Source organism: Aethalodelphis obliquidens, unplaced genomic scaffold, assembly GCF_003676395.1.
Source record: "Aethalodelphis obliquidens isolate GAN/ISIS:26980383/991018 unplaced genomic scaffold, ASM367639v1 scaffold25, whole genome shotgun sequence".
In the NCBI taxonomy this organism is placed as follows: Eukaryota; Metazoa; Chordata; class Mammalia; order Artiodactyla; family Delphinidae; genus Aethalodelphis; species Aethalodelphis obliquidens.
In genome coordinates this window covers 32858838-32886199 of record NW_020837969.1, presented here as the reverse complement: position 1 = coordinate 32886199, position 27362 = coordinate 32858838, and the positions used below count along the sequence as shown (strand labels likewise).

At 44.1% G+C, this 27362-nt stretch overlaps 1 protein-coding gene across 12 annotated transcripts in view; it reads left to right on the top strand.

Moving 5' to 3' along the window:
* SLC20A2 (solute carrier family 20 member 2) overlaps positions 1 to 25002 on the top strand; it is a 104573-nt gene extending 79571 nt beyond the window's left edge. For 11 of the 12 annotated variants that reach the window (XM_027122937.1, XM_027122939.1, XM_027122941.1 and 8 more), the window contains 5 exons: positions 613 to 816; positions 2098 to 2665; positions 10746 to 10931; positions 12180 to 12264; positions 23475 to 25002. In XM_027122937.1, the coding sequence (XP_026978738.1) occupies positions 613 to 816; positions 2098 to 2665; positions 10746 to 10931; positions 12180 to 12264; positions 23475 to 23639 (1208 nt within the window). In that variant the 3' untranslated portion in view covers positions 23640 to 25002. The other variant, XM_027122945.1, reaches the window with a different exon arrangement.
* Positions 25003 to 27362: the final 2360 nt, after the last annotated feature.

Genomic DNA, 27362 nt, shown 5'->3' with positions numbered 1-27362 from the left:
TCCGGACGCGCAGGCTCAGCGGCCATGGCTCACGGGCCCAGCCGCTCCGCGGCATGTGGGATCCTCCCGGGCTGGGGCATGAACCCGTGTCCCCTGCCTCGGCAGGCGGACTCTCAACCACAGCGCCACCAGGGAAGCCCTCTCTGTTCCTTTTGAGGAAAATGATTTACTTGTTTCCGAAGATTTGGTGGCCTGAAGAAATCTGAGAGCAGTCATTTATTGAACAGAAGAAAACCAAGCAGACTATAACAGTATCTTTGAAGACAAAAAGGATAAACACTTCAGGGATTCTGAGGTTAGTTTAAGAAAATAGAAGGCCAGTCTAGATGGTTGTAGTATTTACAGAATGTTTGCCTTGGGAATCGATCTAAGACTGTCTCTTTTGTTGGTCTTGGATGAGATAACTCAGGCCTGAGCCTCCATCTTTCCCTCCGTAGCTGAGTTTTCTAGCCTGTGTTTCCCAGATGATTGAACTCTCCACTTTATTTAGTCTAACTTTTTTCTTCATTCCCAAAGTAAGTACATAACAAGTCAAATATTTATTTTTGTATTCATTTGTCAGTAACAAGAATTCTCTGACAGAATTTTCAGTTATGACTCTATTTTCTTCAGGCAAATTACAAAAAGAAAGTGCTTTATCACGAGTCTCTGATGAAAGCCTCAACAAAATTCAGGAAGCGGAGTCCCCAGTGTTTAAAGAGCTACCGGGTGCCAGGGTTCATGACGACAGCACCATCCCCCTCACCGGGTCGGCCGCGGAGCCGTCCGGGACCTCAGAAAGCACGACAGGGGGACACCACCCCCGCGTACCATACGGTAAGACCCCGGGGGCTGAGGTGGCGCTGGGCCTGCCGGCCTGCGTGTGGCACTGAGCCTCCAGTGCACACAAGTGTCCCCCGGTTTCTGCTTTGAGAAAACCCAGGCGCTAAAGAGGCCTCAGGGACCAGGCAGTCGCAGAGCAGGCTTACTCGTGTCCTGTGATTTTCCTCCAAGAGCCATTTACCTACAGTCTCCCAGCGGCACCCAGACCCCCCGTACCACCCCTCTGAGTGCCTCACCTGCATCTTCCACGTGCAGTCACCTAACTGCTGGAGATCGGAAGGTCGGTTTATCCAGCTTAATACAAACACCTTCCTCCTGGAAGACGCAGAGCGAAAGCTGACATTGGAACGGGAGGGGGTCCCACTAGAGAATCACAGAAACCATCAGGACCATCTTGGGGGGGGCGGTCCTTTGTCCCACAGCATCTCTGGACAGTGATGGGCAGGCACCAGCGTCTGCCTGGCCCACCTCCCTGCAGGGGCACTGGTACCGATTTCCAGGCTGCATTTGGGACTTGGCCAAAGAAGGCAAACAAACTGCCCACTGATCTGACAGATCCGCCTTTGACTGCCCAGACTGGCCTCTCTTTAAAAAATTGAAGTATAGTTGATTTACAGTGTTGTGTTAATTTCTGCTCTACAGCAAAGTGACTCAGTTATACATATATATACATTCTTTTTTTAAAATATTCTTTTCCATTATGGTTTATCACAGGATATTGAATATAGTTCCCTGTGCTATACAGTAGGACCTCGCTGTTTATCCATTCTCTATGTAATAGCTTACATCTGCTAATCCCAACCTCCCACTCCAACCCTCCCCCAGCCCCTCCCCCTTGGCAACCACCAGTCTGTTCTCTATGTCTGTGATTCTGTTTCTGTTTCATAGATGAGTCCATTTGTGTCATATTTTTAAGGAGCACCTACAGCGTGTATCTCACAGGAGTCTGGGTTGGGTCCCTCTTATATGAAGTTTTTTGTAAAATGAGCTCCTTACAGGGAATCCTCCTTTTACTGGTTCCTAGAAAAGGAGAGAATGCTACCGCGATTTCTGGAAGACGCATTTTAAGAGACCGTAACACCATTTTTTAACTACCATGTTAGTTTTACTTACCCTTTGTTGTATGTTTCCAAGTTTCCCTTTTTATTTGAACCATACTGCAGGGCCTTCATAGTCAAGTTAGAAAATGGAGCACGTGGGAAAAAGCAAAAGCACCCGCACCCCGCCTTCCCCAGATGACCTCGGCTCTCAGTCTGTCCCCTTGTCCCCCTGCAGGCCGGGCGCTGTCCATGACACACGGCGCCAAGTCGCCCGTGTCTAACGGGACCTTCGGCTTCGACGGCCCAGCGCGCGGCGACGGCCACGTGTATCACACGGTGCACAAGGACTCGGGTCTCTATAAGGACCTGCTGCACCGCATCCGCGACGAGCGGCCAGCGCCGGACGGGGCCCCGCGGCTGCTGCGGCGCAACAACAGCTACACGTGCTACACGGCGGCCATCTGCGGGCTGCCCGGCCTGGCCACGCGCCGCGGCGACGCGCCCGCGCCCGAGGACAGCGAGAAGCTGGTGGCCGACGCCGTGGCCTACTCCCGCCGGCGGCTGCGCTACGACAGCTACTCCAGCTACTGCAACGCCGTGGCAGAGGCCGAGATCGAGGCCGAGGAGGGCGGCGTGGAGGTGCGCCTGGCCACCCCGCTGGCCGAGCCCGAGCCTCCACGCGATGACGCAGCGGACGACGAGAAGGAGGAGAAGGACTCGGCCGAGGTCCACCTGCTTTTCCACTTCCTGCAGGTCCTCACCGCCTGCTTCGGCTCCTTCGCGCACGGCGGCAACGACGTAAGGTCAGTGCCCAGGGCGCGCGGGCGGGGCGGGGGGGAGGCGCACGGCAGACACACGGCCACCCTGGAACCTCGCGGGTCTGCACTGCCCGGGTCCACCGACATGGGCTTTTCCCCCACGAGTGTAGCACCCGCATCTTCACTGCACGGATCTTTAAATGAACTAGGTGTGGGGGAAGGTTTGTGTTGGATCGGAGATCACAACACGCGTTATCAGAAGACGTGGGGTTTGAGCCCTGACTCTGCCCACGCCGTTCCAGCTTCCTGCCCTGCCTGAGTCATTAATCAGTTCCTTTTGGTTTTGAGTCAGAGAGAGCAGTACCCGGATTTCCGCCGAGTTGTTCAAGGGTCACCTGTGAATAAGTAGCTCCTGTAGTGTGCCAGACGGTGACACGCGTTAAAGGGAAGAGAAGAGTAGAAAGGGGTGTGGGACCCCTGGAGGGCTGCCGTGTTGGACGGCTGCTCGGGTCAGGAGGGCTCGCCGAGTGACACCTGCAGGGGCTGAGGGCGCAGCCATGTGCTCGTCTGTAGGAGAACATTCCGGAAGAGGGGACAGCAGATGCGAGGGCCCGAGGCAGGACATGCCTTGGGGGTGGGGGGTGGGGTTCCGGGAAGAGCCACAAGCAAGAGCGTGGAGACGCTCAGGTCGGTGGGTCGTGGAAGCCCCGAATGTGTAGTCTCTACCCCCCTCTCACTGGCTGGGCAGCTCCGGACCAGTCACTGAATTTCCCAAAGCCTCAGTGTCCCAATCTGTGAAGTGGGAGTAAAGCTAGTACCAACCACATGGGATTTCTGTGAAGATTAAGTGAGATGCTTTATATAACAAGCTCAAGACAGTGCTCTCCCATAATCAATATCCCTACATTTTCACTCTTACTATTATTATAGTTATCACACAGGCTAATGTTTCTGTCCAAATCAGGAAAACATGCCGTTGTTGCTTTTGTGTTTTTGCTCAGTTATATGACTCTGTTTTACACTGTCTACCCACGTGCACCAGCGTTTCTGTTCTTTTTAAAAGAAGTCTTTGTGCCAGAGAAGAGGCCTGGACATCTTATGTTCTGCTCAGTGTCGTCTAGGGGTCGCCATGTTATTTAATTGGGGGCACCATGTTCTGTCTCCTCTTAATAATTTTTTTCCTGCCCTCCCCCACCAGCCCACTTCCTCCTCTTTATCCACAAATTCTTTATTGAAAGCCTGGTACTGTCAAAGTGTTATGAATTGGGTCCCTGTCCTTTAGGAGTTTAAATTCCAGTTAAGGAGACAAGAAAGACATACACGTAGAAAAGTAACAGAACACCTCAAAACAGCATTTAAAGGCCAGAGGAAGAGTCTAGGTGGTAGCTGCTATAGGTGACCAGAGTTTAGCGCAACTGTTTGCAGTTTGGGGGCTGCTTTTGAGGCTTTTGAGCAGGGATATGGTCTGATGAAAGCAAGGTTTTAGAAATAATAGTGTGATGTGAAGAGGGGGCTTCTGTTCCTTCAGGAAGAAGTTATCAAGTCTATACCAGGGCTCAGAGCTGAACCACTTGTAACTTACCCTAACCCTCCTCAGAGCAGTCCTGTGCAGTCCTAAGTGGTATCCTTCAAAGACAGGGAATCTGAAGCTCAGAAATGTGACTTTCTTGCCCAGAGTCACACAGCTGGAGAGAAGCGGGCTTGGGAGCTGGCTCTTCGTGACTCAGTCTGCAGAGTGGAGGGTGGGCTGAGAGCTACAGAGGCTGTTGAAAGCCCATAGGGAGCCTGGAAGTTGTCACTCTACCCTAACAACAGGAGAAAACCGAATGGACTGAAAAATCAACAACTCTTCTTGGATCCAGAAAGGAGAGGAGGACACAGGACAAACCACTGCCCCCAAGACTGGAGGGACAGACAGTCCTGGAAGAGTGACTCAGGAGTGGAAGCTGCCATGGAACCAGGGAAACCTGGACTGGAATGATGGACCCTGGAGGTTCAGGGGGACAAGTAGAGAGTTAGAGGCTCCAGGGGACCCATGGTAGGGGGACCCCATGATATTGTGAGTTTTACGTCCAAGAGCTGTACCAGGTCCTCACAGTAAATATCAGGGAAGAGATAGGGAAGAGGGAAAGCATTTGACAGAAGAGAGCGACTGTGTGCTTAACCAGGCCTGCTCCCAGGGGAAACCAGGTCACCAGAGCCCAGCCTGCAGGGGGATTACCACAGCCTAACTGACCTGGGGAGGGGAAATACACTCCAGACTTCCCTCACCTTCCGCTTGGGCAAAGGGAAGCACCCACCTCGAGCCATCCTGTCCCACTTAAGGGGGAAGCAGAAACTGAGAAACACTAGTGAAGTTCACAGTCCAGAGGGACAGGCTCACTGAGAGACCGAGACCTCATCAAAGGACTACAGAAGGCTTCTCTATCCCCAGACCTCACACCACATCACTAAAGGCCTATTTACAGCAGTTCCTTCTACCCAGGAGATCATGTCTGGTTATCAAGAAAAATTTACAAGGCATACCAAAAGGCAAAAAACACAATTTGAAGAGACAGAGCAAAATTCAGAACCAGACATGGCTGGGATGTTGGAATTATCAGATGAGGAATTGAAAACAGCTACGATTCATAGGCTGAGGTCTCTGATGGATAAAGTAGGCATCCATTAGGTGAGCAAGGTTAGCAGAGAGAAGGAAATCCTAAGAAAGAACCAAAAAGAATACTGGAGATCAAAACACTGTAACAGGGCTTCCCTGGTGGCTCAGTGGTTGAGAGTCCACCTGCCAATGCAGGGGACACGGGTTCGTGCCCCGGTCCGGGAAGATCCCACATGCCGCAGAGCGGATGGGCCTGTGAGCCATGGCCGCTGAGCCTGCGCGTCCAGGGCCTGTGCTCCGCAACGGGAGAGGCCCGCGTACCGCAAAAACAAAAACAAAAAACAACACACTTCTAAATAACACTTGGATCAAAGAAGGAATATCAAGAGGAATTTTCAAATATTTGAACTAAATGAAAATGAAAGCACATCAAAATTTGTGGGAAGCAGCAAAAACAGTGCTTAGAAGAAAATTGAATTGAATTGCTGCACACGGACTTTCTCTAGTTGTGGCGAGCGGGGGCTACTCCCGTTGCGGTAAACGGGCTTCTCATTACGGTGGCTTCTCTTGTTGCAGAGCATGGGCTCTAGGCATGTGGGCTTCAGTAGTTGCAGCACGCGGGCTTCAGTAGTTGTGGCTCGTGGGCTCTAGAGTGCAGGCTCAGGAGTTGTGGTGCGTGGGCTTAGTTGCTCCGTCGCATGTGGGATCTTCCTGGACCAGGGATCGAACCTGTGTCCCCTGCGTTGGCAGGTGGATCAACAAACTATTAGCAAATTGAATCCAACAATGTATAATGAGAATTATCCAGCATGACCAAGTGAGCTTTCTCTGAGGTATGCAAGACTGGTTCAAATTGCATTGAATTCATATATTAGGAAAGAAGGAAGATATAAAATCAGTAAATAATAAATAATAATATAAATAATAATAAAATCAATCTAAGTTTCCAGCCTAGAAAAATAGGAAAAGAAGAGCAAATTAAATCCAAGGTAAGCAGAAGTAAAGAAATAATAAGAATTAGAGCAGAAATAAATAAAATTGAAGTCAGGAAACTAGTAGAGAAAAATCAATGAAACAAAAAGCTGATTCTTTGAAAATATTAATGAAGTTGATAAGCTTCTAGCCAGGCTAACTCAGAGAAAAAGAGAGAACACAAATTACTAATATCAGAAAGGGAAGAGGGACATCACTATAGATCCTATGAACATTAAAAGGATAATACTACAAAATACTATAAAAGGAATACTATGAATAACCAATTTGATAACCTAGGTGAAATGGACCAATTCCTTGAAAGACAGAACTGCCCAAACTCACACAAGAAGAAATAGACTATCTGATAGGCCTATATCTATTAAGGAAATTGAATCAATAATTAATAACCTTTCAAAACAGAAAGCACCAGGCCCAGATAGGTTCACTGATGAATTCTGCCAAATATCTAAGGAAGAAATTGTACTTGTCTACAAATTTCTTTCAGAGGATAGAAGCAAAAGGAATACTTCCTAACTCACTCTGTAAGGCCAGCATTACCCTAGTACCAAAACCAGTGAAAGACATTATAAGAAAACTATAGACCTGTATTTCTTAGGAACTTCGCTGAAGAAAAAACTCAACAAACTATTAGCAAATTGAACCCAACAGTGTATAAAGAGAATTATGCAGCATGACCAATGAGCTTTCTCTGAGGTATGCAAGACTGGTTCAGCATTCGAAAATTAGTTAATGTAATCCATCATGTCAATAGGCTAAAAAGAAAAAGTCACATGATCATATCAATACATGCAGAAGAAAGCATTTAACAAAATCTAATACCTATTCGTGATGAAAACTCTTAGTAAACTAGGAATAGAGGGGAACTCCTCAACTTGATAAAAAAATACAAAAAAACTACAGCTAATATCATACTTAATGGTGAGAAACTCAAAGCTTTTCCACTAAGATCAGGAACAAGGCATAGATGTCCCCTTTCAGCACTGCTTTTCAAAACGGTACTGAAAGTTCTAGCTAATGCACTAGGACAAGAAAGGGAGATAAACGTATACAGATTAGGAAAGAAGAAATAAAACTGTCTTTGTTTGAAGATGACATGACCATCTATGTAGAAAATCTGAAAGAACTGACCAAAAAAAAAAAAAAAAAAACTCCTGGAACTAATAAGCAATTATAACAAGGACGCAGGATACAGGTTAATATACAAAAATCAATCACTTCCTACATATTAGCAGAGAACAGGTGGAGTTTGAAATTCAAAAACACAATAGTACCATGTACACTGGCACCTTGAAATACTTAGGGATACATCTAACAAAATGTGTACAGGATCTATATGCGGAAAACTGTAAAACTGATGGATGAAATCAAAGAATGGAATAAATGGAGAGATTTTCCATGTTCAAGGATAAGAAGAATCAATATTGCCAAGATGTCCGTTCTTCACATCTTGATCTATAGATTCAATGCAATCCCAATCAAAACCTCAGAAAGTTATTTTGTGGATACTGATAAACTGATTCTAAAGTTTATATGGAGAGGCAAAAAAACCAGAATAGCCAACGCAAAATTGAAGGAGAACAAACTTGAAGGACTGATACTACCCGACTTCAAGCTTGCTAGTAAAGCTACAGTAACAAGACAGTATGGTATTGGTGAAAGAACAGACAGATAAATCAGTGAAACAGAATAGAGAGCCCAGAAATAGACCCACATAAATATGACAGTCAACTGATCTGACAACACCAAGTGTTGGCAAGGATGTGAAGAAACAGGAACTCTCATTCATTTCTGGTGAGAATACAAAATGGTACAGCTGCTTTGGAAGACAGTGGGACAGTTTCTTACAAAACTAAGCATACTCTTATTGTACCATCCAGTAGTCGTGCTCCTTGGTATTTATCCTGATAAGCTTATATCCACACAAAAACCTGTACATGGATGTTTATAGCAGCTTTACGCAAAATTGCCAAAACATAGCAACCGAGATGTCCTTCAATAGGTGGATTGATAAAAACTGGTACATTTACACAATGCTATTCAGCACTAAAATGAGTTATCAAGCCATGAAATTACATGCAGGAACCTTAAATGCATATTACTGAATGAAAGAAGCCAATATGAAAAGCTGCATACTGTATGATTCCAACTATATGACTTTCTGGAAAAGGCAAAACTATGGAGACAGAAGATCAGGGGTTGGGGTGGGAAGGAGGGATGAATAGGTAGAGCACAGAGGATTTTTAGGGCAGTGAAAATTCTCTGTATGATACCCTAATGATAGATACATGTCATTTATTATACATTTGTCTAAACCCATAGAATGTACACCACCAAGAGTGAACGCTACTGTAAACGATGGGCTTCAGATGATTCTGATGGGTCAGTATGGGTTCATCGGTTGTAACAAATGTTCCACTCTGGTGGGGGTGTTGATGATGGGGAAGCTATGCATGTGTGGACCAGAGGGTATATGGGAAACCTCTGTACCTTCCCCTCAGTTTTGCTATGAATCTTCAACTGCTCTAAAGAAATAAAGTCTTAATTTAAAAAAAAAAAAAAAAGCTGTGGCACCCCCCAGAAAAGTCAGTGCCTGCCTGCCAAGGGCCTGAGTGACGAGAGGGGGCCTGGGGGAGGGGTGAGCACCTGAGTGAGTCCTCAGCTCACATCCCAGTTCTGCTTCCTGCTAGGGACATGACTTTGGCATCAGTTTTCTCATCAGTAAAATGGGAGTGACAATAGCCAGTTTAAGGGGTGGGCCTGAGAACTAATGATTAGCAATAATGTTTGTGATCCCATAGTGGGGAGGCTGGCACAGCTGCCCCAAATTGGTAGCTTATGTTAGTAGCTGTGCTGGCAGTGAAAATGGAAAGAAATAGAGAAAGAAAGGAAGAAAAAAAAGAATTTGTATCCACTTCTCGTGATTTTTCAGTACTTTAAAAAAATTAGGGACTTCCCCGGTGGTGCAGTGGTTAAGAATCCGCCTGCCAATACAGGGGACATGGGTTCGATCCCTGGTCCGGGAAGATCCCACATGCCGCAGAGCAACTAAGCCCTTGCACCACAACTACTGAGCCTGTGTTCTAGAGCCCGTGAGCCACAACTACTGAGCCTACGTGCCACGACTACTGAAGCCTGTGTGCCCTAGAGCCCACATGCCACAACTACTGAAGCCTGCGCGCTCTAGGGCCCGCGTGCCGCAACTTCTGAGCCTGTGTGCTGCAACTACTGAAGCCCATGCGCCTTGAGCCCATGCTCCGCAACAAGGAAAGCCACCGCAATGAGAAGCCCACACACTGCAGCAAAGAGTAGCCCCCACTCACCACAACTAGGGAAAACCCGTGCACAGCAACAAAGACCCATCACAGCCAGAAAAAAAAAAATTAACAAATCACACAACCATTAAGATGGCTACTCTAAAAACAAAATAAGTGTTGGCAAGGATGTGAGAAATTGGAACTCTTGTGCACTGTTGGTGGGAATATAAAATGGTGTAACCACTGTGGAAAAGTCTGAAGATTCCTCAAAAAATTAAAAATAGAATTACCATATGACCCAGCAATCCCACTACTGGGCATATACCCAAAAGAATGGAAAGCAGGGTCTCAAAGAGACATTTTCACACCCGTGTGCACAGCAGCACTATTCACAATAGCCAAGACGTGGAGGCAACCCCAGTGTCCATCAACAGATGAACAGCTAAACAAGATATGGGGTGTGTGCGTGTGTGTGTGTGTGTGTGTGTGTATGTGTATGTGTGTGTGTGCGTATGTATACACACACACACACAGTGGAATATTCCACCTTAAAAAGGATGGAGGAGCTTCCCTGGTGGCGCAGTGGTTGAGAGTCCGCCTGCTGATGCAGGGCACACGGGTTCGTGCCCCGGTCCGGGAAGATCCCACATGCCGCGGAGCGCCTGGGCCCGTGAGCCATGGCCGCTGAGCCTGCGCATCCGGAGCCCGTGCTCCGCAACGGGAGAGGCCACAACAGTGAGAGGCCCGCGTACCGCAAAAAAAAAAAAAAAAAAAAAAAGGACGGAAATTCTGTTATATGCTACAACATGGATGAATCTTGAAGGCATTATGCTAAGTGAAATAAACTAGCCACAAAAAGACAAACACCATACACTTGCACTTAAGGAGAAACCTCGCAGAGCTACTCCAACTCAGAGATGAAGTTAAACGGTTGTTACCGGGGGTGGGACAGGGGCAAAGGGAATTCTTATTTAATGAGTACAGAGTTTCAGATTTCCACAATGAAAAGTTCTGGAGGCCTGTGTCACAACAGTGTGAATATCCTTCACACTACTGAACTGTACACTTAAAAATAGTCAAGATGGTAAACTTTCTGTTTTTTTAAACCACAACCAAGCAAGTTACTAAATCATTTTTATCACCTGTAGATTACATAGGCAAGCCCCAAATGCGACAGATGGGCTGTTCTCAAGAAGAGAAGTCCCTGCATGTTATGTACAGCGTCATCTGTATGCATGTACGATGTTTGTACAATTAACCTCTTTTTTCCTCCCAGTAATGCCATTGGTCCCCTGGTAGCTCTGTGGCTGATTTATGAACAAGGTGCGGTCCTACAAGAAGCAGTGACTCCCGTCTGGCTGCTGTTTTACGGAGGGGTTGGAATTTGTACAGGCCTCTGGGTTTGGGGGAGAAGAGTGATCCAGACCATGGGGAAGGACCTCACCCCCATCACGCCGTCCAGGTAAGCCGCCGGGGCGGCGCGGAGTGGGTGTGTCTGGACGTCCCAGCGCGGCTCTCTGCACAGCCGGGTCTGCAGCGGGCTCCCCGTGCGCCATCCTCACCCGTCCCTCATGCACTGCTCAGCAGTGGCACAAGATGAGGGTGGGAGTGGGAGGGATGGGAATGGAGGGAGAAGCAGGAGGGGAAGAGAAAAAGCGAATCCACCTGCAGCCACACCCGCACCCTGTTCCCCTCCCACACTCCCACTGCCCTTACCCCGCCTGAGGTCCAGAGAGCAGGCGAGGAGGGAGAAAAGGGCTCTTGGGCCTGCCTTTCCCGAAAATCCTCTGCTCACCAGCTCCACCTGCTGGCTGCAGGCAGCTGTCCCCTGCTGCCCTTCAAGGTTTACTCTACATCCTTCCTTTGCTTCCTGGGCTAAGCCGGCAGGCGGGGTGCCCATGCCCTGGGGTGGGGTTTGGAGACTCCCACGTTATTTCCTATGGTCCTTCTAGTGTGTATCCTCTAGAGCAGGGGTTCCCAACCCCTGGTCCACAGACCGGCAGCGGTCCGTGGCCTGTTAGGGACCAGGCCACACAGCAAGAGGTGAGTGGCGGGCGAGGGTGAGCCAGCCAGTGAAGCTTCATCTGCCGCTCCCCGTGGCTCCCCATGGCTCCCCCTGGCTCGCATTACCGCCTGAACCATCCCCCTGTGGAAAAATTGTCTTCCACCAAACCGGACCCTGGTGCCAAAAAGGTTGGGACCACTGCTTTAGAGCTATTGGTTAAATAACAAATTCACAGGAGAACTTTCCAAATACAGATAAAACTTGGAACTACCTATTGTAAGAGATCTTTTCCCCCTTGAAAGTCATTTTAATGAATGATTCTCTTACAAGATTGATTTGAAGAAAAATTAGTGATCTGAGAAAAAATTCACTCCTTTATGATACGTACACATTTTAAAAATGAGAGCGTAGTTTTCCCTGCGCCACTTTAGACATGACAATTCACCGTCTTCGGCTCAGCAGGAATTTCTGACCCAGCTCCTACAGGGTGTGGTTTTTGGAAACATACCGGGAAAACGAGGCTCCTTAGGGCCGCAAGCAGCCTCATGCCAAGCGTTGGTGCCATGTTGCCGCCATGCCGCAGTCCCTGGTTCTGCTGATGCCGTGGGACGCAGTCCACCCAAGGAGCGTCCTGGTGAGGCCTGGGCACCCAGGGCCGGCGAGCCACCGGCGGCGCCCGTGACGCATCCCCTGTCTCCTCCGCAGCGGCTTCACCATCGAGCTGGCCTCAGCGTTCACCGTGGTCACCGCCTCCAACGTCGGGCTGCCCGTCAGCACCACGCACTGCAAGGTAGGCCGGCGCCCGCGCGTCCTGCCCGGTCACCCGGGGCCGAGGGGAGCTCAGGCAGCGCTCGGCACGCGGTCGGTGGAAGAGTCACGGCGGGGTGTCCCGGGGGCAAATCCCGGCCCTTACCGCCGGCAGCGGTTCGGATCGCCTCCCGTCCCGCAGACGTGGCCGCTCCACGCGTGCCCGGCGGGAGCGTGCCCTCCTTCCACATGCCCTGGTTCTCTCGTTGTTTCCACAGTGGGTTTTGCATTGAGGTTGTGCGTCCACGAACCGTGTTTGTAGGCCCAGGGGCCCAGGATTTGACAGGGGGACAGAAGTAGGCAGAAATCGTTTCCATGGAATCGTAAGACACGGTTGTTTCAGTTCTTTTTTCTAATATAAGGTGGCCGAAGTGACTCAATTGCCTTCGAGTGAATTCCGGATGATATTAACCACTGTCATGTGCTCTAGAACTCAGTGGGAGAGGGAATTCCTTGTCTAGTACCTGGGCTGTTGGAGCCACAAGGAACCTTAAAGATGAAGGAAGAGGAAACAGGCCCCGCGAGTTTCAGGGAGTTACCCAAGGACCCCCGGGGTGGGCCAGGGCTGGAACCCAGGCCTTGTAACCCAGGGCTGCCCAGTACCTGGAGGAATTCTAAAATATCTCCAGTGGGCCCCCTGTATACAAATATACCCACCAACAACTTCAACAAAGCAAAAGCAGCTTGCAGATTTTCCTAGGTTCATAGATTCCTGCCATTCCTGAAAAGCTTGTTTATTCCCACTCTGGGCACCAAGGGTACCGCAGTGACCAAGACAGTGATGGGCTCTCCATTTACACACAGCCTGAAAACTCCAACCAGTGTGTCTGTAAACAAGCACCGCTAAATGTGAAAGGCTTATAAAAAAAGAATGAGATCATGCCATTTGCAGCAACACGGATAGATCTAGAAATGATCATACTCAGTGAAGTAAGTCAGACCGAGAAAGACAAATGCCGTATATCACTTATATGTGGAATCTAAAAAATGATACAAATGATCTCATTTACAAATCAGGAACAGACTCACAGACATAAAAAACAAACTTATGGTTACCAAAGGGGTAACGGAGGAAGAGGGATAAATTAGGGGTATGGAATTAACAGATACACACTGCTATATGTAAAATAGATAAACAACGAGGACTTACTGTATAGCACAGGGAACTATACTCAATATCTTGTAATAACCTATAATGGAAAAGAATCTGAAAAAATATATATATATGGCTGAATAATTTTACTGTACACCTGAAACTAATACAACATTGTAAATCAATTATACTTCAATTTAAAAAATAAGTACCAATAGGACCACTAGCCCCTAGGTTTCCGTTTCTAATCTGGAAGATGAAAGGGCTACCTTAGATGACTCGTAATATCGACGCTGTCTGGTTCCCCTACTTCTCAGTAATTCTGTTGCTGTTAGTGCCTGGTGATGGACTTAATCTGGAAACACACTCAACTTATTAAGATGCAAGTCGGAACGCAGCAAAGAATACCACCTTATATCAACAAAAGACCTCATCAGTAGTGAAGACATGGGACTCTGGGCCCCTTGTGATCCAAATAACATAACAACTAAAAACATAAGGCAAAAGCTGTTAGAACTCAGAAATTAATGTGTCTAAGTCTGTGACAAATGAAGAAGACAGAAGTACTTAGGAATATAATGGATTTGATTTATAGCAGTATAATTAATAAATATATATCAAATTTTTATGCCTTCTTGTCAAGTATCATGAAACGTTTATAAAAATTAGTCATAAATTCAGAAGACCATGATAAAAATCACAACTAAATTTATAAAATAAGAACAGATATTCTACACAATCTCTAATCCCAAATAAATTAAACTAAAAATATATGTTGAAAAAAGGAAGTATCCCCTTGGACATTTTAAAATGCTCTTTTTAAGTAACAGTTGAATCAAGGAGCTTAAAAATTATAATCATAGATTTCTTGGAAAAGAGAAAAAAACAAATTGTGTGTCTGTGTGTGTATACATAGGAAACTTATGCTCAGATAAAAATTTATATATTTACATGCTTTAATTGAGCAAAGGGAAAATAAAAGAACCAAACATTCAGATTAGTATTTTATAAAAAGTTCAGAACAATAAAAATTCTCAGGAAACAGCAAGAAGGATATAAAAGCAAAATAAATTTTAAAACAAAACTAGTGAAGGAGAAGGGGAGAGGAAAGTGTTTACTAACAAAATAACATCAAATTCTTAGAAAAGGAAGGGAGGGGAATTAAGTTAGAAAGAAGAAAGTCATCATAACAGATTTGGGAGAGAATTTTAAAATATAAAACCATATAGCTGTATGCTAAGGATTTGAAAACCTCTGTAAAATGAATTATTTTTTGCAAAAATATACATGACAAATAAATGTGATACAAAAAGTAGAAAAAAAGTGGAAACCCTGACCACAGCAATAGGAAGAAATTAAGGAAGTTCTCCAAAAACAATTCTTCTCACCTGAAAAGGCAAAAAGGAGGAGGCCACTGCTGACTCCAGTTGTAGATGGATTCACTGGCTAATCTTTTCCATCTTAAAAGAATAGATAATTCTCACATTATATGAACTTTCCATAATGTAGGAGAAAAAAACAAAATAAAACAGGAAACTCTCCAGTTTGGTCTATAAAACATATACTGAATAACCCTAATACCGAAACCTGATTAAAAACATCACAAACAATGAAAGCTGTGTTTACATATGAATGTTGATTTTAAAACTTTAAGATGCTAGTAAATGACATCAACAATATCATGAAAGAACATTTCAGCAGGACCACATTGATCTGGATTATCAGAATGCAGGCTCCGAACAGGGCAGGGCTGGTGCCTGTGCAGGGCTGGCCCCTCACAGCGCTCAACAAATGGGTGTTTACAGACGTCTTCAATAACACACGGCTCAGCGATCCATTAGAAAACAATGTACGGTCATCTGTTGAAATACATGCCAAAAAGACATTTGAAAACCCTAGTGAAGTGAATGATGTACATGAAAAAGGCACAAAGCTTTGCTCAGAGGTAAAAGAAAACCTGAATGTGAGACACACTGTGTCATTGGGTGGGAAAGTCCTCAAACACTAGCCCAACCAAATTTTTCTCATAACTTTCCAAAATAAGGCTAAAGTTAATTTGGTGGGTTAAATTAGCAAGAATATAAAATGATCTACAGAGAAAAGCGATGAAGAGGGAGTAGCCTCAGCAGATAGGAAGTCTACTATAAGGAAACAGGAGGCAGGAGGGTGGGGAGAAGGAGGGCTGATGGGCAGAGAGTTTCAGTTTGGGATGACAAAAAAGTTCTGCAGATAAATGGTGATGATGGCTGCCAAACAATGAGGATCTATATGCCACTAAATTGTATACTTAAAAATTGTTAAAATGATAAATTTTGCATTATGTATTTTACCACAATAATAAAAAATTAGACACTTGTATAAAAAAGTAGATAGACCAGAGATAGAACCTAGTATATATGAGCATATAGTTTGGGGCAGGAAAATTTTAACCAATAATTGAAGTTGAGTAACTGGCTATCACCCTAGAAAAATAAAAGTAGACCCACAGTTCTCAAAATACGTGAACATAGGTCTGATGGCTTGATGTTTTTAAACTATTTTAAAATTTAGAATAAAATAGAATTTTATTTTAGAAAATTTAAAATAAATGAGAATTTATCAAATATTCAAGCTAAGGATAAATCACAGAAGAAAAGCGTAGCGTATTATATTGCATGAAATTAGAAACTTAAAAGTGAAAGCAAAATACTGGATTGAGAAAGTATTTGCATTAAATATCAGAGTTAATGTTTATTTGGGGCTTCCCTGGTGGCGCAGTGGTTGAGAGTCCGCCTGCCGATGCAGGGGACACGGGTTCGTGCCCCGGTCCGGGAAGATCCCACATGCCGCGGAGCAGCTGGGCCCGTGAGCCATGGCCGCTGAGCCTGTGCATCCCACAATGGGAGAGGCCACAACAGTGAGAGGCCCGCATACCACAAAAAAAAAAAAAAATTTATTTAAACACCACATAAACAAATAAGAGACACATTTAGATTCCAATATGTAAATGGGCAAAATACATGAAGAGACTTTTTTATGTTATCATGATGTTATTCTAGCTGGTGTTTATTAAATTGAATTATAGTTGACTTACAATATAGTAGTTCCAGGTGTACAACATAGTAATTTGATATTTTTATAGATGATACTCCATACAAAGTTATTATAAAATATTGATTATATTCCCTGTGCTGTATATTATACCCTTATAACTTATTTATTTTATACCTAGTGGTTTGTACCTTTTCATCCCCTTCATCTCTTACCCTTCTCCCCACCCCTGTCCCTTCTGGTAACCACTAGTTTGTTCTCTGATTCTGTGAGTCTCTTTCTGTTTTGTTATATTTATTTGTCTTATTTTTTAGATTCCGCATATAAGTAAAAGCATACAGTATTTGTGTCTCTCTGACTTATGTCACACAGCATAATACCCTCCAGATTCATCCATGTTGTTGCACATGGCAGCGTTTCATTCCTTTTTATGGCTGAGTAATATTCCCTTGTGCCACAGTACTTCTCCTTTATCCATTCATCTGTTGATGGACACTTACGTTGCTTCCATGTCATGGCTCTTGTATGTAAATAACGTTGCTGTGAATATTGGGTGCACATATCTTTTCAAGTTAGTGTTTTCATTTTCTTCGGAGAAATACCCATGAATGGAATTGCTGGATTATATAGTAGTTCTATTTCCAATTTTTTAAGGAACCGCCATACTGGTTTCCATAGTAGCTGCACCAGTTTACATTTCCACCAACAGTGTACCAGGGTTCCCTTTTCTCCACATCCTTGCCAACATTTGTTATTTGTGGTCTTTTTGTTGATAGCCGTTCTGACAGGTGTGAGGTGATGTCTCATTGTGGTTTTGATTTGCATTTCCCCAATGATGAGTGACGTCAAGCAGCTTTTCATGTGCCTGCTGGCCATCTATACATCTTTTTGAAAAAATGCCTATTTAGGTCCTCTGCCCATTTTTTAATCGGGTTGTTTCTTTTTTTATATTGAGTTGTATGAATTGTTTATATATTTGGATATTCCCCCCTTATTGGACATATCATTTGCAAATATCTTCTCCCATTAAGTAGGTTGCCTTTTCATTTTGTTGATGGTTTCATTCACTGTGCAAAAGCTTTTTAGTTTGATTAGGTCCTGTTTGTTTATTTTTGCTTTTGTTTCCCTTGCCTGAGGAGACGTATCCAAAAAAATATTGCTAAGACCAATGTCAAAGACCATACTGCCTTTGTTTTCTTCTAGGAGTTTTATGGCGTCATGTCTTGCATTTAGGTCTTTAACCCATTTTGAGTTTTTGTATATGGTGTGAGAAGATGTTCTAATTTCATTATTTTACATGTAGCTGTCCAGTTTTCCCAGCACCACTTATTGAAGAGATTGTTTTTTCCCCATTGTATATTCTTGCCTCCTTTGTCATAGATTAATTGACCATAAGTGTGCGAGTTTATTTCTGGGCTCTCTCTTCTGTTCCATTGAACTGTTTGTCTGTTCTTGTGCAGTAACATACTGTTTTGATTACTGTAGCTTTATAGTGTAGTCTGAAGTCAAGGAGCATGATACCTCCAGCTTTGTTCTCTTTTCTCAAGATGGCTTTGGCTATCCAGGATCTTTTGTGGTTCCACAAAAATTTTAGGACTGTTTGTTCTAGTTCTGTGAAAAATGTCATGGGTATTTTGATAGGCTTTGCATTAAATCTGTAGATTGCTTTGGGTAGTGTTGACATTTTAACAATATTATTCTTCCAGTCCATGAACACAAGATATCTTTCCATTTATTTGTATTGTCTCCAGTTTCCTTCATCAGTGTCTTCTAGTGTTCAGCGTACAGATCTTTCACCTGCTTGGTTAAATTTACTCACAGGTATTTTATCCTTTGTGGTTTGACTATAAATGGGATTGTCTTCTTAGTTTCTCTTTCTGATAGTTCATTATTAGTGTATGGAAATCCAACACATTTATTTATATTACTCTTGTATCTTGCAACTTTACTGAACTCATTTATTAGTTCTAACAGTTTTTTGGTGAAGTCTTTAGGGTTTTCTAAATATAGGATCATGTCATCTGCAAACAGTGACAGTTTTACTTCTTCCTTTCCAATTGGATGTCTTTTATTTCTCTCTCTCTCTCTTTTTATTTGATTGCTGTGGCTGGGATTTCCAATACGATGTTAAATAGAAGTGATGAGAGTGAACATCCTTGTCTTGTTCCTGATCTTAGAGGAAAAGCTTTCAGTTTTTCACCATTGAGTATGATGTTAGCTGTGGGTTTATCATAAATGCCTTTATTATGTTGAGATATGTTCCCTCCATACCAACTTTGTTGAGATTTTTTTATCATAGAAGGATGTGGAATTTTGTTAAGTGCTTTTTCTGCATCTATTGAGGTGATCATGTGATTTTTATCCTTCATTTTGTTAATGAGGTGTATCATGTTGATTAATTTGTGGACATTAAACTACCCTTGCATCCCAGGAATAAATCCCACTTGATCATGGTGTATTATCTTTTTTATGTATTGTTGAATTCAGTTTGCTAATGTTTTGTTGAGTTTTGCATCTGTGTTTATCAAGGATATTGTCCTGTAATTTTCCTTTTTTGTAGCATCTTTTTCTGGTTTTGATATCCGGGTAATACTGGCCTCATAAAACGGGTTTGGAAGTGTTCTCTCCTCTTCGATTTTTTGGAATAGTTTGAGAAGGACAGGTATTAATTATTTAAATGTTTGGTAGAATTCCTCTGTCAAGCCATCTGGTCCTGGACTTCTGTTTATTGGGAGTCTTTTGATTACGGATTCAGTTTCAAAACTAGTTATTGGTCTGTTCAGATCTTTTATTCCTGACTCAGTCTTAGAAGATTGTATGTGCCTGGGAATTTATCCATTTCTTCTAAGTTGTCCAGTTTGTTGGCATATAACTGTTTGTAGTTGTCTCTTATGCTTGTTTGATATTGGTTGCAACTTCTCTTTCATTTCTAATTTTGTTTATTTGTACCCTCTCTCTTTTTATCATGAGTCTGGATAAAGGTTTGTCAGGATTTTTTTTGGAAGAAAAACATCTCTGATTTCACTGATCTTTTCTATTTTTTTTTTTTTTTTGTCTCTATTCCCTCTCTGATCTTTATTATTCCTTATTTCTGCTACTTTGGGCTTTGTTCTTCCTTTTCTAATTCCTTTAGATGGAAAGTTAGGTTGTTTATTTGAGATTTTTCTTGTTTCTTGAGGTAAGCCTGTATCACTATAAACTTCCCTCTTAGAACTACTTTTGCTTCATTCCACAGATTTTGGACAGTTGTGTTTTCACTTTCATTTATCTGTCAAGGTATCTTTTTATTTCCTCTTTGATTTCTTCATTGACCCATTGGTTTTTCAGTAGCAGGTTGTTTAGTCTTTTGTTGTTTTGTGTTTTTTTCCATTTTTTTCCCTGTAATTGATTTCTAGTTTCATACTGTTTTGGTTGAAAAAGATGCTTGATATAATTTTAATCTTCTTAAATTTATTGAGACTAGTTTTGTGTGATCCATCCTGGAGAAAGTTCCACGTGCACTTAAAAAGAATGTATATACTGCAGGTTTTGGATGGAATGTTCTGTAGATGATCATCTGATCTAATGTTCATTTAAGACCAGTGTTTCCTTTCTAATTTTTGTCTGGATGATCAATCTATCCATTGATGTAAGTGGGGAATTAAAGTCCCCCACTGTTATTGTATTATTGTCAGTTTCTCCCTTTATGTCTGTTAATATTTTCTTTATATATTTAAGTGTTCCTACATTAGGTGCATATGTCTCTAAATGTTATATCCTCTTCTTGGATTGACTCTCTTATCATTATATAATGCCCTTTGTTATCTTTTGTTATAGACTGTGTTTTAAAGTCTATTTTGTCTGATACGAGTATTGCTACCCCAGCTTTCTTTTCATTTCCATTTGCATGGAATACCTTTTTTCATCCCTTCAGTTTCAGTCTATGGGTGTCTTTAGCTCTGAAGTGAGTCTCTTGTAGGCAGCATATAGATGGGTCTTGTTTTTTAATCTATTCAGCCGCCCTGTGTCTTTTGATTGAAGCATTTAGTCCATTTATGTTTAAAGTGATCATTGATAGGTATGTACTTATTGCCACTTTGTTTTCTGGTTGTTTTTGTAGTTCATTTGTTCTTTTCTTCCTCTTTTAGTCTCTTCCCTTATAGTTTGATGCTTTTCCTTAGTGTTATGCTTGAGTTCCTTTCTCTTTGCTTTTTGTGCATCTGTTATAAGTTTGATTTGTGGTTATCATATACATATACATATATATCGTATCATATACAGTTCATATACATCAACCTATATCTACTTGTTTTAAACTGATAGTCATTGAAGTTCCAACACATTCTAAGAGCTCTACGGTTTTTTACTCCTCCCCCACCTCCCATGTTTTATATTTTGGTGTCATGTTTTGCATCTTTATGGAAAGGACAATTTTTATATCTAAAGACTAGAGGGAGTAAAATTGGATACATAACTAAAGTTCAGCCTTAGTAGTAATTAAAGATATGCAAATAAAAGCAACAGTAACACATGTTTTGTTGATTGATTAGCAAAAAGAGAACAATTCACAGGATTGTTATAGTGTGCTGAAATTCACAGATTAGGGATGCCCTTGTACATTTACAACTGATTTGGCAGTAGGTATCAAGATCCTAAAATGCATTAGGAGAGGAAAGAGTTCTTTCTCAAAGTAACATTCCGTCTGATAACATGGGAAGGGAGTTGGTAAATCACCACTTTGCAACCCCTGTAATAAAGCTTGGATTGCTGAATCTTTAGCAGAAGTTGGGGGGGTGGCCGTGGGCAGTTGGTGAGGAACAGGATATTTCAGTGGTATTAAAATGTTTCTTCATGATTGTGGCAAAATATTAAAAATTGGTGAATTTGCATAAGAGGGGTATGAGAGTTCTTACAGATTTTCTCTAAGTTTCCACATTATTTCAAGATATTTTTAAGATGCCCCCTGTAACTAATAATCCATTTCAGGGAATATTATTTTTTAAAGCCTAAATATAAGCTATATGAATGAGTATATTAATCATGAAATTATTTCTAATAGGGAAAAATTAGAGGCAAATTGGAAATGTTTAAATAAAGGTACATCCACCTATAGGGTGTACCATTTTACATGATACTCAGGAAGTCTGTGAGCACTATGGGAAGATGCTTATTTTCTTAAAGAAAGGAAATAGTAATGTACCCTATTGTTTACAAATAAAGGTATATTTATAAAAAATAGTAGAAAGGAATATATAAACATGACAATAGTGGTGTTTTGGGGCAACCCATTAGTAGTGGGTAATTGTCCACTCCTCTTACATAAACTTGCTATAATACGATTATATTACTTTTATGCTTTTTTAAGAAAAGTGTTTTAACAAAGGAAGAGGGCGTAGATAACCTTGAAACTTGAGCACGTTCTCTATGTGTGAGCCGAGCTGAAGTGCGCTGAAGAGGGACAGGCCCTGGAAGGATGGTAACAAGGAGAGTCTAATCTCGGAAACTAGTGTTAGTGGATTTGACCATATTCGAGGACCAGAAGAACCTAGCTAGTCCTTTTGCAGTAGAAAAGTCTCAGTTGGCTGGCGTGTGCTAGGAACTGCTAAGCAGGATAATCAGGTTCGTGCAGTACACTGGTTATAGACAAAGGGTTTACGTAGAATGATCATTTTGATGCCCCTTCGATGGGTTGTTCGTTGCTACCTGGAGATGTATGGAATCGCTGGTTAATCACGGCTTGGGTTGTCAAAATGTCAGATTAACTGCCTTTAAATATGCTGCTGGTTTTGGTGTTCCAGTTTGCTTCCATAAACAAGTGTTGGATTTTATTTTTTCTGTTGACCCCAGAAGAGACCCCAGTTGCTCTTTGAACCTCATTGGCCCCTTCTGACTGAAGTATTTGTGGGTCAGTAGAGACGAAGCCTGTTTCCTGGACATCTTCAGGGGCCACCTCCCAGTGGCCAAGGGCACCGTCAAGGGCATGTCTCTGAGCTTCACCAGAGCCTGAGTGAGGTGTGAGATGCTACAGGATTTGTACTTTCTTATGATTTCCATTTTTAGATACTTAAAATTGTGGGGTTTTCCCTTGTACATTTTCAACAAATCACAAAACGAACTGCGAGTGTACAGAAGAATATCTTAATCCAGGTTAACATTCCGATTTTCAAGTATCTCTATCATTTTGTGAGGCATGATTGACAGATCCAATTATATTTACGCTCCATTTAGTTAATTAATTAAATTTTTTGTGTGTGTGTGGTACGCGGGCCTCTCACTGTTGTGGCCTCTCCCGTTGCGGAGCACAGGCTCCGGATGCGCAGGCTCAGCGGCCATGGCTCACGGGCCCAGCCGCTCCGCGGCATGTGGGATCTTCCCGGACTGGGGCATGAACCCGTGTCCCCTGCATCGGCAGGTGGACTCTCAACCACTGCGCCACCAGGGAAGCCCATTTAGTTAATTTTTTAATCAGCTGAAGTACAAGGACTGCAAGGCAGTTGGAGATAGTGGAGAAAACCAGTTTAAGATCACGAGGCCTCAGCTCTAGTTCTCAACCTGCCGTGATTTACAAATCTCCTCATGCCCCAAACCCTCTGGAAATGTTTTATTCTCTGCAGACTGAGCCACGGGGATTAGATGGATTAGATATTTGCAGAGGTCTCCAGCTCCAACATTTTATGATGCTGTTATTCCAGGAGAAGGATACTTTATCGCCATTTCCTTGTGTACTTCTAGCAGGTTCACATACTGTAATAAGCAGTATCATGCCTGGGGAATCTTTAAAACGAGGGCGGTCATCGCTAGTTGATAAGGTGCAGGGGGAATAGAAAACATTTGGTTGGCTAAGCTTCCGCTCAAATAGAGCAGAATACAGGTGGAAAAGTGCATCAGAACCTGAATTCTGAATGGAATAATCCTAAAATAATTGTACCTAAAATCTAAAAAGTATTTTTAAAAGCTTTTACCCAATTTAGGGGAAAGAATTGGGAATCCTGTGATGTAGTTTATTTCTGAGATTAGCCAGTTAACATCGGTCGAGTGTGTAGACTGTGTCTCGCCTCTGGTTTGACTCTGAAACGCCTGTGCCCCTCCAGGTCGGTTCGGTGGTGGCCGTGGGCTGGATTCGCTCGCGGAAGGCCGTGGACTGGCGCCTCTTCCGGAACATCTTTGTGGCCTGGTTCGTGACCGTGCCTGTAGCAGGGCTCTTCAGTGCTGCTGTCATGGCTGTGCTCGTGTACGGGATCCTTCCGTTCGTGTGACCGGTCCTCTTCCAGCCGGTAAACAAGGGATGGGCCGGGCTGCGTGTGGGCGCTGCGTGCTGTCTCCCGCCAGCGCCTCCACGACCCTCTGTGATGTTCCAAACCACACCGTCCACCTAGGTGTAGTCGTCCTCCAGAGCTAACTTGACTACTGTACATAATCATGTGCACTAAACTGGTATCGTGGTGACATAACATGGTGCGGTTACTTATATATTAAATATATATGGTATACATAGAATAATAGGTAGTGCTATTTCAGACATACTCGAAATGGGAGTGGAGACACTTGCCTAGAAGTCGATATTCAGCAAATCTTTGTACATACTGATTTCAGTGGCAAATTTTAAGAACCTTTGAAAAGGAAAGTGTAGATTGGAAAATGGTATTTTTTTCCCATTTAATATACTGTAACGTAAGTGAGATACAGGATGGATGATACCCATTTGGGAAGGTGTATGTGTGTCAGTGTGCTACTGAATACTGGAACAGGAGTTCACAAGTGCTTTCACTGAAGAATTTGTTCATATACTGTGTATTGATTATGTAATATATCATAATTGCTTCTGTAAATACTTAAAACTGTAATTTTTTAATGGTGTGCTTCCCTTATCCTTTTTTGATCAGAGAAGTTTGGAAAGTACCAAAGAAGCAGGGGAATAGTTTGCCAGTATTATATTTTCATACTGTTTGTCTCCCCTTCTCACTAATCCTACCATTAGCCTGGGATGCGGCAGGACCACCATGCTCTGAGCTGCCCTGGAGCAGGGTGTACGGTGAGGCACCAGCCCCCCCGCGTGTGTGCACGTCCCACTTCCGGTCCCCCTCCCCGCCACCACGCTGCCACTGCTGCCCCGTGCCAGATCTTGGCCCTTCGTTGTTGTCAGTGTAGAGAAGGTACAGCGGCGAGGACGTGTGACCGAGCACTACATATCAAGTCCAGTTTGAATTTCCGCCCCCTCCTCCCCTGCAGCCTGAAGGAGGCAAGTGCTCTGACATTCTGGAAGCTCAGGAGTGGGGAGGGCTGAGCTGTTAGACAATACACTGGACTTGACTTCCTTGAGGCCTTCACTAAGTGGAGCAGCACGATGTTCTGCTGGAGCCCCCCTGGCGTCTTCTTTTTCGATAGCGGGAGGAAGTGTGGCTAATGCTAGAGCCTGAAACTATGGAAATGCTGCTGAAACTTTTATATTGACAAACATTTTCTCGGTACTTCATTGTGATTTTTCATTAATCAAACATATTACATTTATAATAAAAACGTGCCCCTCAAAAGTTTTGCCTCTGAAGTCTTTTTCTAAATGCCTATATGATGTTTCTTATTGAGTTTCCACAAAAATAAAAGCTATAATTTGTTTACTTCTATTTTTCAAATACCTTTTTTTCTCTTATTTTACTACGAGTACATGTCTGTGCAGAAAATACACATGAGGGAGAAAAGGAAAGAATGGCCCGCACAGCCCGGCATCCCGAAATTGCCGTGCGTTCACACACACTGAGCCTTTGGTGATGAGCCGTCTGCCAGGAGAGCTGGTCCCCCATGGGACCTTTGTTAAAGGGACTGTCACACTCTGCTCGGTCTTCCCGCTTCGCTCTTAAGTCAGTCAGACTCAGGGGAGTTGGGGCCACAGCTCACACGTCCAGAGCTGAGGACCCAGCAGGAATGCACGTCCTATCTCCCTTCTTGCTCAAGCAGCTCAAAAACCCAGCTCCGTGAAGCATCAGGAGCTTCAGAAGGAAACTCGTCCAGTCTCTGCAGCAGGAGTCCATCTCCTTCTGGAGCCGGAAAGGTAAGAGGTGAGGAGAGCTGGCCAGGTGTAAACAGTTATCCAACAAAGAAACCTGCCCACCCTGATTTTTGAATGGCATTTTAAGCCTTTCATGTCCCTGCTTTTGTTAAAACCATGCATTCAAGAAGTTCTCTTTCCTCCTAAACTTTGTAAGAAAAATAACAGCACGACACAGTGGCAGTCTGCAAGCTGTGTCCTGGGAGAAAGGCCCAGGATGTGAAGGTCTCAGCCCCGCAGCCAGGGTGGCAGAGGCCCTGGATGTGAAGTGGGACAAAGGTCACACCCACACTGGGCCCTCAGTGACTGCCTACAAGAGAATCATTTAAGATCTAGAGACACAGACTTAAAGTGAAAGGATGGAGAAAGATATTCCATACAAATGGAAACAAAGACAGAAGACAAGGACATTACATAATGATCAAGGGATTAATCCAAGGTCAATCCAAGAAGATATAACCATGGTAAGTATATATGCACCCAACATAGGCGCACCTAAATCCATAGTGCAAATATTAACAAACATAAAGGGAGGAACCGACAGTAACACAATATTTGCAGGGGACTCGAACACCTAACTGACGTCAATGGAGAGATCATCCAGACAGAAAATCAGTCCAGAAACACTGGCCTTCAGGCCAGTCCATTGCTCTTTATAAAACATTCTATCCCAAAGCAGCAGAATACACACCATTTTCAAGTGCACATGTAACAGTCTCCAGGATAGATCACATGCTAGGCCACAGATCAATTCACAGTAAATTTAAGAAAATTGAAATCATATCAAGCATCTTTTCAGAACACAACACTGAGACTAGGCAATGACTAAGCTGTGTGCAGAGACAAGCCTTCCCCGCTGCCCCTCCCTGCCTGTTACGTGACTGGGATGAGGGCAGAGGAGGGATTCCCCCCGAGGGGAGGGGACGCCTGATAGTCTTTCCGTTGAGTTAATCAGCCTCTTCCTCTAAAAATGCAAACAAACACTCCTCGGACAAGGGACCCTCCCGCATCCGTGGCACCTTACTGTGACTCTGTCACCAGATACTGCACTGTGCAGAGACAGCAGCGTGCAGCTCAGGAGCGCCTGGGGACACGGCCTCCCCTTGGGGCAGAGCCTGCATGCAGCACAGGCTGCAGAAGGAGCTCGAGCTCCGGGACAAGGTTCTTGTACTTCATTCTCTGCTTTTCCAAATGAACTGACCTCCTGAGCAAATATGTAAACACATTTGTTCATTTTCTAGAAGATAATTTAAAGAATCAATCTCCCTGTCTCCTCAGAATAAGCTGCACAGTAGAGATTTAAAACCATCTCATCCCTCAGAAAATGGGAGAGTGTAAAGATCTGTGGCATCAGCGAGCTTATTCAAGTACAGAGGGAGGCAGGAAAAGGGCGCCTGAGGGAGATTACACAGGCTCTGCGGGGCCTCACAGGAGGCTGTGTGCAGGCCGCCCCGCCCACTGCCTCCAGGTTCTTCGGGGGGCACCGGGGCGCACGTTCCTCACGGGGCAATGGGACCACACGGGCCGTGAGGGTCCCTGGGACAGTGGCAGGAGAGGGGCCGCTCCGGGCCTGGCCCACAGTAGGGCTCCGTAAACAGGGGCCTGTTCTTCCACTTTTCAAGGATGATTTCCCACAGGAGTGCTCAAAGGGCAGCACTGAATTAGGTGATGAAGAAAAGGAGTAGATTGGGCTTCCCTGCTGGCGCAGTGGTTGAGAGTCCGCCTGCCGATGCAGGGGACACGGGTTCGTGCCCCGGTCCGGGAAGATCCCACATGCCGCAGAGCGGCTGAGGCCGCGAGCCATGGCCACTGAGCCTGCGCGTCCGGAGCCTGTGCTCCGCAACGGGAGAGGCCACGACAGTGAGAGGCCCGCGTACCGCAAAAAAAAAAAGAAAGAAAAGAAAAGGAGTAGATTAACCGCGGTTAGCTGAGCGAG